This window comes from Serinus canaria, chromosome 11 (assembly GCF_022539315.1).
Source record: "Serinus canaria isolate serCan28SL12 chromosome 11, serCan2020, whole genome shotgun sequence".
NCBI classification, from domain to species: domain Eukaryota; kingdom Metazoa; phylum Chordata; class Aves; order Passeriformes; family Fringillidae; genus Serinus; species Serinus canaria.
In genome coordinates this window covers 14,165,100-14,182,387 of record NC_066325.1, presented here as the reverse complement: position 1 = coordinate 14,182,387, position 17,288 = coordinate 14,165,100, and the positions used below count along the sequence as shown (strand labels likewise).

The 17,288-nt window shown below is 41.0% G+C and overlaps 1 protein-coding gene across 4 annotated transcripts in view; it reads left to right on the top strand.

Moving 5' to 3' along the window:
• The window catches only part of RANBP10 (RAN binding protein 10), a 65,258-nt gene that overhangs the window by 8,158 nt on the left and 39,812 nt on the right, over positions 1-17,288 (top strand). For 3 of the 4 annotated variants that reach the window (XM_030227482.2, XM_009090714.4, XM_050979027.1), the window contains exon 3: positions 9,726-9,778. In XM_030227482.2, the coding sequence (XP_030083342.2) occupies positions 9,726-9,778 (53 nt within the window). Of the gene's footprint in view, positions 1-4,955; positions 4,979-9,725; positions 9,779-17,288 lie in introns of those variants that run through there. The other variant, XM_050979028.1, reaches the window with a different exon arrangement.

The window sequence follows — 17,288 nt, the reverse complement described above, 5'->3', positions numbered from 1 at the left end:
CAGATCTTGTGTAAATATTGCAGCTACTTCTTTCTGTAATTTCATGAATTATTATTAGGAGGAAAGAAATCATCCTTTCATAGGAATTGTCACCATCCAAGCCTAAACCAGAGGAAATTAGCCTATAAGGATGTGAGAATACCCCCTAAGAGACAGCTAGCTGGTGGTGGAGTGTTTTCTTCTGATTTGGGTATTGCATTTATAGTGTTCCCCGTGTTTTACAGAGGAAAAACAGGAGCTCAGGGTGCATTTTTAATCTGGCTGGCTGTCATGATGGACTGAAATGCAAGATTAGTCACCAGAATGAAAGAGTCTTTAAATGACTTGCCCTGTTTTGGATGCTGTTCTGTTAGACATTTGTGGTAACTCTTAGCATCTTTTTTTACTGTTTTCTAGGCTTTGTTCATGGCAGAAAAAAATGTTCTGTTGCTTAGAGTGACAGTTAAACAATCGTAAGTCCTTTCGGTTGTAGAAACCTGTTTAACTTCTCTAATATATTTTCAGTGACTATGAGCAGTGCATTTGGAAGTGAGGTTTGTTAATCAGCAGGACAACCTGAACAAAAATCCTACTTATTCAGTTGGGTGTAACCAGAATAAATAATCAGAGAATGAGTATCAGTAATGCTTTGTGCTGTTCCCAGACTTTAGGCACCATTTGCCACTGAGATGGTTTGTGTGTGAACTTTGTTGCATATCAGCTGACTTGGAGAATGAGTCAGGTGCCAAGAGTGAAAAAAATAATAAATTGCTGGGACACCTCTGCCTCAGCTACATTTGCTTTTGACCACAGGGTTTGGGGTTCTGTTGGATGTGGTGATGCTTGGGGTGGAAGCAGATGGAGGAACTGGTTATTCTTGACAGATTTTAGTGGTGATTTTACCCTGGTGCTTGTATTTGGCCTTTTCTTTCTTAACTGGTGCTCAGATCAAGTCTTCATCTCTGTATTTTTCATCTTTCAGTGTTCCTACAAACATTGTTAATCTACATCATCAGTCTTCCTTTCCTGAAGGTAGCACAGACGAGGGACAGTTTGGCCCTTCTTCCAGCTGGCAGATACCACTGGATCGTGATCCTAAAATTAGAAGGGAGCTGGGAATATGATACCTTGGCTGTCAAAAATAGCTTTTCATTCTTCCTCTTGTCATTTTATCACTAATTACTCATAACCACCCTGAGAAGGTGTGTTACGTTACCAGATTGCTGCCTCTCAGTTTCGTCCTGCTCACTCACTTTTCCTTCCACAGTCTTCAGCTTTTAAGGATTCTCTGCCTTTCTAAGGACTGATGTACAATGGACTCTTCCTTGCCTCAGGTTACTTGTAGTTGTTTTTAATGAGCTCTTCAAAATTTTGTTTTCTTCCTTTTATCCCCTATTTTTCAACCTTGCACAGTCTGTCTTTACTGACCTCTTCTTGGGGAATTGGGATTCTTCCTGGAGCCCATCAGTGCTATTTCTGAAGCACCATCACAGAACAGCACAATATGCACAAATACAACCAGAACCACTTCCACTCTAGAGATTATATTCCATTATGAAGTAGTTCCAAAATATTTGTTGTTAGGCTGAGGAATTGGAGACTGTTGGAATTCAGTATTTTACATGCCATAGGTAATTTTTCTAAGCAGATGTAACTTGTTTTTCACTGCCTTTAAACAGTGTTCCCCTTCCCCCACCAGAACTGCCACAATGTGGTTTCAAGTGGTGAGTTGATAAGGGTTATCACTTCTAACCACTCTTTAAACCTGGCATGAAGTCAGGACCCACCTCAGACAAGAATGATAGTTCAGAGCTTTGCAACAAGAGACTGTGAAAGTCTCTGAAATGCCACCAGTGTGGTGTATTATTCACCTCTAACTTGATCATTTAGTTTGTTTATTTTAGATTTAACTGTGCATGTTGAAAGAGTGAGGTGCATGATAGCTGGGAGGACAGGATTCCTGCCACATAGGTGTGGTTATTAGAAAAATCTGCAGGATATAGGAAACCTTTGAATCACAAACCTGTGGAAGAGTGAGACATCCCTTGTTTAACTCGTGGCTCAGCAGGATTGCTTGGCTTTGGCTGAGCCATGTAATAAAATGCCAGTCCCAGGAATTTCTACTGCGTGTTGTGTTAATGTTGGTTCACAACTGAGCAGGGAATGATTGCTTTACTGGAAGTCATGGCCTTCAAAACAAATTATTCAACCTCTCTGGTCTTAACTCTTTCATGTTTGGACTATGGTGCCTGTTGGCATCCCTGGCAGTCTTGTTCCAGCCTCCTGTACTGTGCCAGGGTGGCACTGGCTCAGGAAAGAAGAGTTCTGGGCTGGTGGCTGTTACCCAGCCAATGTTAAACCAATGTATTTTTTTCCCCTTTGTTTCCCCAGCTTTCAGGTGGGTTGAATTTTGTCTGCCATCTGGGTGAACCTCACAGCCACCTGAAAGAAGAGTGTCAGGGATTGTTTCACCATCCTGACTTGGTACCTTTCAACAGGTTAAACAATAAATACAAGGGAAACCTGTATTTGTTATTTATGCTTTCTTCTCCTGGCAGAGCCTTAATAAATCTGCCTTGCTAATTGTCAGCTAATGTTAGAGATAAGTACTCAGCCCAAGTTCATTGGAGAAAGTCTTGCAGCTTTTTAAGGAAAGAAATACCTCCTTTTGTTTCAAGTGTACTGCTTGTCCAGTGAGGACCATGGGCTAATTGCTTTTTCCCTGCTTCTGCCCTGCCTTTATTTTGCACGCAGCAGTGCTTCCCAGGTGCTGGGTGCTTTCCATGGAGATGATCTTTGCTCCTGGGATTCCTGAAACTGAAGAATGTAGTACAGGTCTGCAGGAGTTCTGTTGCTGTGTTCTCCTCTGTTGTACTCAATGAGTTCTTCAGTCCTGCACTGCAAAAGCCAAATAGATGCAAATCCTGGAATTTCAGCATTGGCCACTTGCTGTCAAAGGGCAGGTCTGTTCTGAAGGTTTTCTGCTGTGTTCACAAGGATTTTTGTGGGTTTGCTCATACAAAGTAGCTTTAGACTATACAAAAAACTTTTCTTACGTTGTCTGTTTGGCAGGTTCTCTGAGAATCATGTTTGTTCTGGAGAAACATCTTTGACTCAAAGAATTGCTGCTCATATGGGTGGATTCCCCTTCTGGGACAAGCTAAACACAGCCATCAGTGTCTCCCCTAATTCTGTGACTCCGTAATGTTTAGAGCAGCCTCATTAAGACATCTCTTTGTTTCAGTTTAGGTCAGGCAGATGTTGTCACTCTTGTGAAATAACTTTTCTCATTGTTTTTCAGATGATTTCTGCCCAGCGACAATATATGATTCTTCCTGACTGAGTCACTTCATTTGAGATCTTTTATATCTTTAAGAGTTAAATTTTAATTCAGAAGTGCAGTCATCATTTTAGTTTTCCATTTCTTTTCCAAGGGAAAGTCTTTTATTGACAGAAACAAAAAACAAATTACATATTTTTTTTTAAAAAATGCAGATTTAAAATGCATCTTGGAAAACATCTGCACTGCAGAGTCCACCACCCAAGTTGTCTTAGGGGCCAGAAGTGAATGCTCTTGTGTTTGGATGTCACTGTGCTGGAGCAGCTACATGTTGGTGTTCACTGCTGAGGTCCTTGGGAGCTGGGAAGGGACCCAAGAAGCTTTGTGTCTTTGAATTTAATCTTAGCACAGTCATGGTGCTGTAAGACCCAGAGGGAAAAATCCTGGGAATACTGCTGGGGGTGTGTGTGTGTGTGTGTGTGTGGAGCCAGCATCTTCTGACATGAGAGCTCTCTCAAGGTCCTTCATTCTCCTGCTGAGGCCAAGGAGGGGCAGGGAGTGGATGGAACAGGCAGAGCTGATGTTGTGGCTGCTGGTGAGTGTGGCTGATTCAGGCACATTTTCTAAAGTGCTGGGCAGGGCTGAGGTGGAGTAGGAGTCTGGAAAAATTTGGTGCTATGGTAACTGCCAGGGCTGCTGGTGAGTGGAACAAGGCTGCTCTGACTGAATCACCAGCATGTGTCTGCGTTTATTTTTGCCAGTCTGCTCTCTTTGGAACTGGGCTAATGATGCAGCATTTTTGAAGCTTCAGATTAGGTGTGGGGGACAGGTCCAAGTATTCAGTGTTCATTGCTCAGAAGATGGTTTTAGGAGGTCACTTTAGCTTAGCTTTGCAGATCACCTATGATGGATAATGGATACAAGTGTATTATTGCCCCCAAAATTTTTTTTTCCAGTTTGACACTGGGTGCTGACATTCCTATGCATCCCTTTTTTTTTTTTTTAAGAGGATCTTTGGATCTCTCAAAAAGGAGCTCCAGTTAAGGGATACCCCACAGGGAGTCTGTCCACATCATTATGGTCTGAAACCAGGGGTGAGAACAGGGAGGCCATAGAGGTTTATGTTGACTGATATTCAATATAATAATTGATTCATTATTGAAAAAAAAAAAAAAAAAAGGGCAGTAGTTTGCTCTTGATGATGCCCACAAATACTGTTTAACTGGTATTGCATTTGTTGCATACACAAAACTGATTTGGAACATTTGGAATTGAGGAAGTGAGAAGCTGTTCTGCACCAAGAAGTGCAAAAAGCATCTGGTGCTTTTGGGGGTGGTGGCGCTGAAGATTTAATTTTTTTTCCTCCCAATTTTCAAGAGAATTGAGTGATTTTATTTTTTTTTTCCACTGAGGCTTTATTGATCTTAAAGCTCATTTCATCCATTACTTCTGGTACATAAATTGATTATAGATGGGAAAAGCAAAGTAGCACTTTCTAAAACAAAACCCAGCAGTCAAATCTGTGACAATCTGAAGTTCTGGATATAAGCTGTGGGCTGTGGAGTTGAAACTCAGCATGGTGAGGGAGTCTGTTTTTATTTTAGGTTGTCTGCAAATTCTGTCTACAGTTCTACAGCCATTATGGTCTTATTTTTAAAGTTTGTCTTGAGCTTTAAATGGGAGCAGAAGTTGAAGAGCAAAAAACTGTGAACCAGGAAGGTTTGTGGTCATGTTCTTTTTTTTTTAGCAACATATTTCCATGATGTTGTGTATCTAGATTAAAGTGTAGTCTTAAATTTAGAATTTGTGGAGTTGTAGTGCTTGCTTTTTATAAAAATACAAGCTTCTAGTCTCAATTTAAAGCTGTGTTTTCTGAAAATGGAAAGATACTATTGTCTAAGTTTTGTATTTGGTTATGTGCATCAGATTTAGCTGTACACAAAAGAGGGGGGATGAATCTGCATAAATAATGAAGTTAAGCGGGATAAGCTGAAGTGGGTGATGACCTATTTTATCTGAATTTGACAATTAGGTTATTTCCTCTAATTTCCAATGTTTTCCTTGGTGTTGCCACCCTTATGGTGCAATACAGTGCAGAGACTCAGCAGGGGATGGGGACAAAGGGCACCCCTGGAAGTGCTGCAGCTGGGATTGTGGTGAAGCTGTGCCAAGGCTGTGTGCAGAGGTGTCCCCTCTGGTCACTTTTGGGTCTGTTCATGTTAACAGCAGCAGATGTAGAGGCAGCGGAGCAGACGAGCACCCTCAGGCAACAAGGAGGGATGGAGCTGGCCCCTGGCCCTGTGCCAGCAGAGTTGTGCAGTGTGATACTGAAAGGAAGGAATCTGACACCACCGCATGACAAAGTGGCCACAGTTCTACAGTGCTTTACCTTCAGCTGAGCCAAATAGATCGGGACATAAGAAACATTCCCTGTGCCAAGAGGCACGTCCTGTTCTTTGAACACAGTTTGTCACAGCCAACAAATTCAGGAGGTCTGGACCTTGGTGGTGTGACCTGGTGAAGTTGGTGGGGATGGTTCTGCCAGGAAGCAGAATGGTCCTTGCTAAGTGTTTCAGACCTGCCAGTGTCAGGATGAGCTCTCTGGTGTTATTGCTTCAGGCTTAGAGGGTGCTTTTACACTGAGTTGAAGCAACTGGGTACTTTGAATCACAGCTCCCCTCAGGCTTGAGCAGTTGGCAGAGGTGGCACTGAGGTTGTCGCTGCTCTCATAGAGCTGAGGGCAGTTGTAGCTGTGGACTTGATCCTGGATGCTTGCACACATAGTTGGAAAAAAACACATGGCAAAACCCCACCATCAGCAGATAACTCCAGACTCAGTAGCAACACAGAAATTGAACAAGAACTCTCTTATCTGCCGGTGCACTAAGAAGGGGTGGCAGGGAAGGGCTGGAGTAGTCCCTGCAGATATAGGAGAAAGTCTTCCATATTGTGCCTGGAAGGCTGTAAAAATATCCCCAAATTCAGTTTATTACAGATGCATGTATGTCAGATGACACTGTGAGGCTGAATTTTTAGATGCCATAAATGTCTGCTGTGGAGAGGCTCTTGTGAGTCAGGGAGCTCATGGGGATGTAACTTCTGACTCGTGCTCTGAGCAGTGCAGAAAATGTTTACAGCAAAGGTGTGTTTAGAATTTGTTCTGCAGCACTGACCATAATCTCATCTTTCTTTGGTATCCTTTGAGAAGTGCAGGAAAAGGCCCCCAGGTCCTGCCACTTTAGTATTCATCCAAAACCCCACCACCCAACAGCAAAAAAGCCAGGAAACAAACCTTATCAATTGAAGAAGCTTGTTTAAGAATGGCTAATAAAATCAGAAGGGTAAATACTTTGAGATGGTACAGAGACTATTTAAGAAGACATTTTATTGGAGAATCAGACAATTGACAAAATCAGACATAGGGATGAGAGGCAATAGGGATACACACCCCAAGAGCTTAAATTTTATTCAATGAGAAAAATTGAAAGAACAAACTTTTAAGCTTAAAAAAACCAATAAAATTGACAAAATTAGTTGAGGGACATGGGACTAAAGGTCTGAAATTTTAAAGGAATATTTTTTACTTCCCAGCACATCAGGGATGAGAAGCAAGCTGGAGTCTTCTTATGGAGAACTCCTTATGAAGAGCTCTGTAAACATAGAAATGTTTAGAGGCTCACAAATGCCAGTCTTCTGCTTTTAAAGGATTATAATTCTGAAGTAAAAGAGTTAATAGAACAATAATGTTGTTTGTCAACAAAACATGTGCCAATCTTTGTTTTTAAATGATAATCTGGTTCCTGTCAAAGGATTAATTCAACAACCCATAAAACACAGGAACAGATCATTGGGGTTATCTGGTCTTCATTCAAGAGCTCTCAAGAATGAAATAGCTGAGCCATGGACTATGGAGTGTGACATTTGAAAAGTCTTGATTACAGAGAAGAGATGTGTGTCTATGGTTTTTCTCCCCCCCACAAGGGATCCAGAGGAATGAGGTCACATAGTGCTTCCTCTGAAGTCTCATCCTTGAGACCTCTACACCAGAGCAGAACCTTCCTTGTTGGATTTCTGGAGGTGAACACGAGGTTCAGGAGCTGAAGGGCTCGGGGCAGGTGTGCTGGGCTGTCCCCACAGTGTGTGCAGTGGGAGAGTGCAGGGTTGTGCTGGCCACCATCAGCCAGTCTTTCCTGGATGATCTCATCTCCTTGACCACTAGGAAGAGAGCTGCGTTGAGCTGGTATGGTCACATCAGGCCCTGTGTTTGTGTGTGCCTCAGGGAGTTCTGTTTTCTCACCATGGTCCATACCCTGCTCTATGCACTGCAGGCTGAGAGTTTGCTGCCTCTTTGCTCTTTCTGTTGGTCTGAGGAGGAAGGGTCTGGATCCTCTGGCAGCTGGTGCACTTCAGAAACAGAGCATCTCTTCTGAAAGAAGGGATTGACTTATTTTAGAGCACTATAAAACTGGGCTTCAAGGGTTTGAAATCCAGAAAGTCACACTACCAAAAGGTGGAGTGTACAAGAGAGTTGGCCATGTTTGCAAAGATGGTCTCTTCTCCCAGGTAACAAGTGATGGGACAAGAGGATGTGGCCAGAGGTTGCACCAGGGAGGTTTAGGTTGGATATCAGGAAAAATTTCTTCATAGAGAAGTTTGTCAAGCCCTGGAATAGGCTGCCCAGGGAAGTGGTGGAGTCACTATCCCTGGAGGGATTGAAAAGATGAGGAACTGTGGCACTTGGGGACGTGGTTCAGTGGTGAGCATGGCAGTTTTGGTCAATAGTTGGACTTGACAATCTTAAAGGTATTTTTCCACCAAAACAATACTATTTTGTACTACCAAAATAATTATAGGCCAAGATTTGATAAACTTGTAGATCTCTGAGGATTTAAATTTCAGTGTAAACAAAAAATAATCAATTATTGCCATTTTCATCTAACAGTGACTGAGATGGGCAAGTCAAGGACAGGGGACAGTTGCTGCAGGGGACTTAATGCACATAACTTGAAGAAATATAACTTTGGGCTGAAATTCTGAATTCATGTTTTCATACCTGGTTAATGTTTTATGGCCAGGTGGCCAAGGAAGCCACAGGAGGAAAACTGATGGAGTGAAAGAATAGCAGGACACTGCCTGTAGTCTTCTTGGATTCTTACCTTTACAGGAACAAGAGCCCAACAGTTAATTTCAAAGCTGAGTAACCTAAAAATATGGGAGTGTTTGAGGAAAAAAAAACCTGAGCTGTGCTACCAGAGGATATTAAAAAAATTACAGACCATGCAAATTAACAGAAACAGAGAACATAAAAAGGGAATGTGCCTAAGTATTGCAGTAAGGAAGAGGAGGCTTTGTGAAGGCTGGCTTTGCCTTACTGTCCTGCTGGATAGGTGCAAAATAATTTTTATGAGGGTGGAATAAACAATCCAGACTTTATACAAAAAATGGCCTCTGAGCTGCCACTTAGAGTGCAGGGTCAGGCTGTGTCCCACTTCCATGGAAAAGTGAGTTCAGTTCTCATCTGCAGTCAGAACATAAATGGAATAATAGAGATCAGGACGGGGAGGAATGTACACCAAAGCAGAGAGCATTGTTACACTGTTATCTGTAATAATCACCTTGGGCTTGTGTTGTTTGATGCTGGTGGCTCTGGTTATTCCCTGCCTCTCAAAGAAGTTCCAGAACTGGAAGTGTAGCAGGAGCACTGAGGTAGAGGTGAGCTTCCTTGAGAACAGCTCAGCAGACTCTGATTACCCAGCCTTGAGAAGAGACCTTTGGGGAGGGGTGTAAATCAGGACTTCAAAATCCTTAAGAAAATGGTCAGGGAAATGCTTTTCCTCTCTCTTCCAATTTTAAAAATGCAAGTATAAATAAAAAATAGGTTGGGCAGAAATTGAATGGGGGAGCTATAGGATGTTGCCTTTTCAAAGAGCTTAAAAAGGTTTAGAAAGTGAGATTGTGTAAAATATTTACTGAACTATGAAAGAGTGTTCTTGGAAAGTACAACTGAGTGCTCTGTCCTCTGCATCCACTGTCAGCTATTTTTGGAGACAGTAAATCAGGCTAGACAGACATCTGTCCTCATATGCTATATCTGCACTTAGGTGTTTTTTACTGTCTTGTTAATCATCTATATAAATAGTTTTTTCTGATATATGAGTAAAAATACCTCACAAATGCCAGATTAGGAATTAAATTGCTGTTTGCTGTCCAGTTTTTTTCCTACCAATTAAGAGCTAAAGAGTAGCTGTAGCTGTACATTGGAAAGCTGTCAGTTACTAGAGGAGATTGATGTTTTATCTTGGATTCAATAAAATACATAAGTAATGGAAAATCTTTAGTAATTTTGTCATTCTTCAGTAATTTTTTTGTGGATTGGATTTATTTTAGTGCTGTATTTCTGCTTCAGGGAATCTTGTGCTGTGACCATTCTTTTGCTTGACTGATATTTTTTTTGGTTTTTTTGAAGGTACATGGGAATAGGACTTTCTGCTCAAGGAGTCAACATGAACAGGCTTCCTGGTAAGTCACTGTTAAGGGTTGTTTTGACCTACAATCTGTGTTAAATATTCATTTGAAATAAAGATTTTTCTTTATACATATGTATTAGTGAATGTGTGTTTCTATTAATAAAATTGCATTACTATAATTGTCATTTATCTGGAAGCTTCAACCTATTGAGTGTTATCTGAAATGGAGTTACTGGTGTTGTCAATGCAGCCATGATGATTTCAGCAGATAATAGAAATTAAAACTAAACCAATAGGTAATCGGCAAAATGATGAGCTTTCAGACAGGCAAACTATTCTTTGTGTCTGAAAAGTAAGTAGGAAAATAATGTTGCGTTTAATCTGTAATCTCCACTTGACAAATTTACAGGAACGAATCTGAAAATGACAGCATAATTGGCCTGTTGTATTGTCTCTATTCTCTTCTTCTTCCCATTGAAAGACTGCAAAAACGTGATAGAGTGGTATTTCCAGTTAATATTGTTGCTGCTTCTTTTGTTTGAAATGTGTGTTTGTTGGTTTGCTGCTAAGTTGGTCAAGTGGCTTCTTTTTAGAAATAAATAATTGTTAATTCTTCTTTGACAATATCCAATTTATTGAGCAAAATAACAATTTCTATATATGTAGTGACTTCTATGCCAGAAATTCTTTCAACTGGGCTTGAAATTGGAAGTTTCTATTTGGTAGAAAGTAAATGTTCTTCAGATGCCAAAGTGAATAACAGCTGGTCAGTGGTGGGGTCATTCTTGGCCTTGGGTGTTACTTCTGGTAAAGATATTTTAAAGATGAAATTTGGGTTCAGCCTTTGTGGATCTTGGTATCTGGAAAAGAGAATGTTTTGTGAATGTCCTAACCAAGGAAAGATCTGTCTTGGGGAGAATGCTTTGAGTGACACCTTTGCTTCAAAGAATTTACATCTTACTTCAATCTATATTTGTTAGTAATTGTTATGACAACTGCACCAGTCAGTCCTACTCTCTCTGCCCTTTCTCTCCCCCCAGTCCTGATCCAAGTGGGTGTGCTGTCCTGAAATTGAACAGCCAGTGTAATTTCTTCTCTTTCTCTTTTTTTTTATTTTGTTCCTCCCCCTTTGGTGACTAAAAACTACCCAAACCACTTCTGATAAATGGCTTTAAAATCCACATGGGCAGAATTTGCGGCCAGTTTGAGTCAAAGTGTCTTTATAGCACTGTCATTTCTAGAGTGCATGTGATGAACACGGAATTCTTTTCTCTCTCTGAAATAAAGCATAAAGTGAACTTGAGACTGTACAATTCATTGCTAAATAAGCACTAATTTGATCCTATGAACCTGTTGTTTCTTAGATCACATGCAGATTATGCTGCCAAGAGTCATTCTGTGGTCATAGTTAGGTCTCTCTCCCATCATCTGTGTAAGATTAACTGCATGGCTCTGTATTACAGCTCAGTAATTATCTTCCTGGCTTTTGGACAATGAGTGTGATTTTTTTTTAATATATCTATATTTTTTTAGTATATTGTTCAAGTAACTGAAGTGACTTGAAGTGAGAAACATTTCCAGGCTTAACTGTTATCAGGTCCTTCTCAGCTCAGAGTGAGTGAGAGATCACGAAGTGACAGACTTTGGAGTCTTGACTTGGCTTTGTGTCAAAGTGTAATTTTAACTTTTTGTGACCTCCAGGTTTGTCTCCTTAGACCCTTTCTAAGTCACTTCTGCTTTAACAGATCGATTTTCACTCAGTGTGCTGCCAGGGAAGTGTGTAGCCACTACAGGTGGTCGTTGGGAGCCCAGAGCTTGGTACAGGAGCCAAAGTTGGTCCCTTTCTTGTTCCCAGTTTCACTGGGAATCCTTGGTGGCACGCTGGGAGTCCTAATTCAAAGAACAATCTTGCTGCTGGGTTCTGTCTCAAACTCCTTTTCCCTCCACAAGGACAAACACTTTGGCCATATCCAGTACCAAGTCAGGGCATTTGTGCTTTATTGCCAGATTTATTTTGGCTTAAATCCAGCTGGGTGCTGGTGGGGGTAGTGCTGAGCTTTCTCTGAAGATTACAAATGTGATTGGAGCCACATGAACTGAGTTCCTTAACTACCCCTGTCTGCATTGAGAATAGAGATTGCTTTTAATTGGAGACTTCCCTGTCCATGTTCTACTCAGGGTTTCTTTGTGCTGTGCTTTGAAATTCAGTCAGCAGGTCTGAAATAATTGTGGGATTATTATTATTAACTACCAACTTTTGTGACCCTGACATATCTTGATTTTTTTTTAAAAAACATTTAGAACATTTACTAAACAGCATTCTGCTTTAAACCAGTGGCTTTTAGTGAAAGATCTGCTCACTTCTTTCCCCACATTCAGTTTTTTTCACGTGTGCTCAGCATTTTGGTATTTGAGGATGAAATTACATGTTGCAGCTGAACTGATCTAACTCCATGTCATTAAAGGAAAGAAACCTGACCCTTCCCTCCTCTCCACCCCATCTGCACAGCCACTCTTCTTCCCTGGTGGAAGCCTGTGGCTCTGGCAGTTGTCACCTTGGCCAGGCCAACTTCCAGGCCAGGCAGGAACCTGCCTGCCTCTGCTGTGTTGGGGTTGTGGTGGGCTGGTTCCTTCAGGACTCATGGAGCAATGCTCTTACTTGTGCATCCTGCATGTACAGATCAGTGTCCTTTTTTTTTTTTTTTTAATTATTATTTGTATTATTTAGGCTTTAGTCCAGTAAGTTTTCCTGAGCCCTGCTGAAAATGCATTGGTGGTTTGCTACAGGTTTCACCAAACCTTCATAAAATGAGATGATGATAAGTGTCCTGTTCTAAACATGGATGAGATTGCCCACTGGAAATTAGTCTTCCCTGCATGTGATGTTCTGCATTAGTCAAGTCTTCGTGCTATTGAGAAATAACATTTCATTTGTTTGAGCTCTTTGAGGGCAACCCAGCAGGAGCATAGAGCCAGGCAGAGAGGGAAGGGGGGGATGAATCTCTAAGGTAGCAGCAAACTCTTAATTCACCCAAGATGTTGTGAAACCACACCCTTAGGCATACCCTGCTTCAGTTTCTTAAACAGCATAGATAGGAGCTGACCAATCACTTTCAGAGACTTTAAACACCCTCTGGTTAATGAATGACCTGCCTTGCTATGCAGCATTGTGCATGCTGCAGGGAGTGCCAGCTTTCACTCACCATTCTTTGGTTTTCAGAAGAGTTGGTAATTTTTTCAGCTTGCTTTTTAAACAAAAAGATGCTGCTTGGCTTATTCGCTATCTGCCTGTTCCAAACTCTCTGTTAAAAGAACAAGGTTTCAAACTCAAGAATATTTTATAGACTTGAATTAGTGTGCAGCCAGATAAATCAGGAGAATTTGGTGTACAGAAACCTTCTCCCTGTTGGAGTTTGGCTTCTGGGTCTGTAGTGTTGTGAGCCAGGTCAGCAAAACCAGAAACATTTTGTCCAGGTGTTCTGAGTCTTTTGTTGAGCAAAAGGTCCTTGTGAGCGACCCATTTATCTGGACATGAAGATAAAATAGAAATGAGCCCTGGGAATTAAGAATTCCCCCTGCTGTCCTTCTCTGTGAAAGCCATCCTTCATCCTTCATAAACCAATGTGTGGATTGGACTTTCCATTTCAGCTTTGTTTGGAGATCCTTTCCTTTGAATTTTCTTGCTGATAGGTTTCTGTTGACATTTGTAGGTAGGACTTAATTTCTTCCCAGTTTATCTTACAAGCTGTCAGAGGAGGTGCAAGCAGGGGGAGCAAGACTGTTGAGAACTCTGTCCTCCTGTTCCTTTCTTTGAGAGGAAAAAGTTACCTGTTTCTTTCTTAGGGATGTTCCCAGGGGTTGTTCATGCTGGTGTGCTCCCCTCTGGGAGCAACCAGAGAAGGGAGGCTGGGTAGGTGTTGTATCATAAAATCATAAGCTGTCCCAAGTTGGAAGGGATTCACAAGGATCATTGAGTCCAACTCCTGGTCCTGCACAAGTAAAATTCTCATGGGAATATATTTTTCCCAGTCACAGTTGGGGATGAGTTTCTGCAGAGGCTGTGTATTTAGATTTTCAAATCTCAATTCCACAAGGATCTGGCACCCTTATGTAACTCTTAAGTTAATCCTGCTACAAGTGGGAAGTTCTGCTAAAGTCTTCCAGATTTTCTTCTAGCCAGTTTTTGTTTGGTGCTGGTGTGGGGGTTTTTTGTTGGTTTTGTTTGTTTGGTTAGTTTTTTGTGTTTTGTTTTGTTTTTTTTTTCTGTGAATGCTGTGGAATCTTTCTGTTTCAAATGTGTTTAAGGAAGTTTTCAGTTTATGCTTTGGCTTGTCACTTTCTTTGACTCCACTGACAAACAAAGGGCCTGTGCTAAAGGACTCAGTGCCAGTGCTAAATGCAGTAATTATAGAAGCCGAGACCTCACCAAATCATCTGATCTGAAGTGAGTTCAATTAGCATTAGTCCTGCCTGACAGGTGTGTGTCTAAACCAGTCTTTCATTATTTTTCTGGCAACTTCTTCCAACACTGTCCTTGTGTTGGAAACTTTTCCTGATGACAAAGCTGAATATCCCATGTAGTCTGAGTCTATTCTTGGATCACGTGGAGGTGGAAAAGAATTAATTTCTTTCCTCTTTGTAGCTCTATACATGAAAACCTTTGTCACTGCTTTGTGGTCTTCTCTCCAAATCACAGACCCCTGGCTCTTAACCCTTCCCTGTTTGTCAGGTTTTCTTGATTTACAACAACTTTTGTAGATGTTTTCTGAATGTTTAATCACTGGATGTATCACAAGCACCAGTATCTTACTTTTTATAGTAAAAGAAAACATTAAAATTCAGAACAAGTTCAAGAAGTGGCTCTTATCCCATCTTGCAAACAAGGGCAAAGGAAAATCCTTGCCAAGCTTTCACAATTCTTATGGCTTCAGCAGAAGCAGGAGGGGAAGAAGCTACATGATTACCTGGGGAAAGAAAGCTTTTGTCTTCTAGAGCAATCAGCAAAAGCCCTGAAGTATGGGGTTAAATATAGTATGAACAGTATGTGGAAACAAACAGTGAATCAGTCTGCTTTCAAAGCCTCTTGGCTACATCAGCAACTTGGACACACTGCTTGATTTTCTGTCTTTAGAAGTCATTTCTGTTAAGTTTATTTATTTATGCAGCTGATGAAGCTCTGGCTTGTAGTACCTTATGGTGTTTGTCCTGGTGCAGAGCTCTTTCAGAACTATCCTTAAAAACAGTTGTCCAAAAAGGCATGTGGGATTTCTACAGGGTGTCATAGCAAAGCCTTGGACAGGTGCTGGTTCCACATGTCCTTCAGTGAGCTGGCTGTGCCAGTTCCTGTCCACAAAATTGCTTGTGCCTCTGGTACCCTCTAATTTATCCTATCAAACCAGTTTGTGGGGCTGCCTGTGAAATGGGTCACCTAATTGGGTTAATAATAATGGGTGGGGGGCACTGCTTCATTCTGGGCTTGTTATTAACTTGGGTCTGTCCACTTGCCTGGTTCATCACACAGGTAATGCAGGTTGAAACAGCTCCTTTGGGAAACTTTATTCTCCCTAATCACGTGGTTAACAGTGGTCAGGGGTTATTTTGATAGAAAAAGATATGTGTTGAAAACTTCAATTAAATTTTCCCCCAGTTAACAGATATCTTGATCATGGAGACTTTTTTACAAAGGAACATCTTTCCAGGCATAGTGGGCTGAAGCTAACTTGGCTGTCTTGTCACCCAGCATTTTTATTTAGGCTGAGAACTTCTCCTGAAACTTCATTTGAGTAGCCTTTTTAGTGGCTTAACTGTGTTTTTACCTGAAAGCATAATTTGTACCTCCCAAGAGGTCATCAGTGTGTTTAGAAATGGCAGGTTTTAGCACTGCAGAGTGGAATAAAAGAGAGCAAAGTGGGTCAGTGTGATGGGTCAGCTCTGGAATTATTGAATCCATTTGTGCAGAATGGATTTTTAGAAAAATTCCTCACCACACCAGAGCTCATGTGGGTGGATGAAGATGATTGTGGTGCATAGAGCAGTGGTGGATAAAAAACATACAGTGACAAGAAAAGATACATGTTACAGCAGATTGGAGATTTCTGGCCTTTGTAAGTCAGAGCCTTTTGATTTTATCTTCATGAGTCTCTTATTTTTGGAGAAGGGGCTTATTTATGTAAGTGAATCTCCTGGCTGTCACCACTGCCTGTACTTTTATTTACATCTTTGGTTGTGCTACCCCTGTGTCTTCTAAACCAAGCTGCAAGATGCACTCCAGAATCACAGTTAGTACACTCCAGCCACTAATAAGAGTTCAGTCCAAAATACAAGGCTAAGCCATAAAGCCTACCCAGCCCCATTGGAAAAAAAAAAAAATTAAAAAATCTCATATGGGAAGAAGTGTCCTGAGACTGGTTTAAGCTGGTTGTTTCTTTCTTGAATCTGCTCTAACTGTACTGCACCATCTGCTATTTTCAAAATAGCTTTTATTTATTTTTTTAAATTTAAGTCAAAATTAAGGTCATACTAAAGAAATTAATATAAAATTTGGGCTTCTTGTAATAAAACAAAAGGATTTCCTTTGAACTTAAGCTTTCACATATTTTTAGTGTTAAGATTTTTTTTTTCCCCATATGGAATCAATTTTGTGTTCAGTGTATGTAAAATGCCATCATAGGAAAATAATCTGAGGAACACTTAATTTTTGTTTATCCTGGGTATACACAACTCATTAAATTTTCTTTCTTCATCTTCCCTCTAAATTCTGTGTGTACATGTATTCTAGGTCTATTTTAATGGCTGCCCTGCTATATCATATGTTGCACATCTGAGTTCCTCTGGGATTGCTTAACTCACTCTCATCTTTTCTCTTCCTGCTTCTACTCTCTACAGATCAGCTGAACATCTTTTAAAATTAAAATTTAAACCACAAAATTTTTTACAATTTGAAATTTTAGAATTCTTAAAATTATATGATCTTTATTTTTGAAAAATTAATTCTTTGTGTCTTTGGGAATCTTTGTTGTTCATGGTTGATTTGTCCACTGCCCATCAGCTTCACCTGAGTTCCACTGAACTGCTCAGTTCTTCTCATCCCATGTCAGCTTTCTCTTTTTTCAATCATTTTTTCAGTTTATGTGCTGAACTTGTATGAAAATTCCAGCTTGAATACTGAAACAGATTTGTTGCATGCCCTGTGCATTCATTCACATCCCATCTTTGTCCTTTAGAAGAACTGGAAGTTCTTTCTTTCCCATTCTTCAGTTTTTCAGGACTCAATAATGGGCTGTCTGACAAAAGCTCCCTCCTCCCAGCTGCTGTGCTTGGGGTGTTGCCCCTGCAGAGCTTATCATGGCCAGAGCTGTCACAGCTTGGTGGGGTGGATGTGTTTTGGAAGATGAGCCCAGTGCTCAGGGCTGATAGGGCTGAGCTGCTGTGGCAGGGGGGTTGGACAGATGTGGTGTTTCCTTCGTGGTACCTGCTGAGGGGTGACACCACAGGGATAGGTCCCCAGATGAGGTCAGACCTGGTGCTATCAGGTGTGTTCAGAGCTGGAGAGTAACTAAACC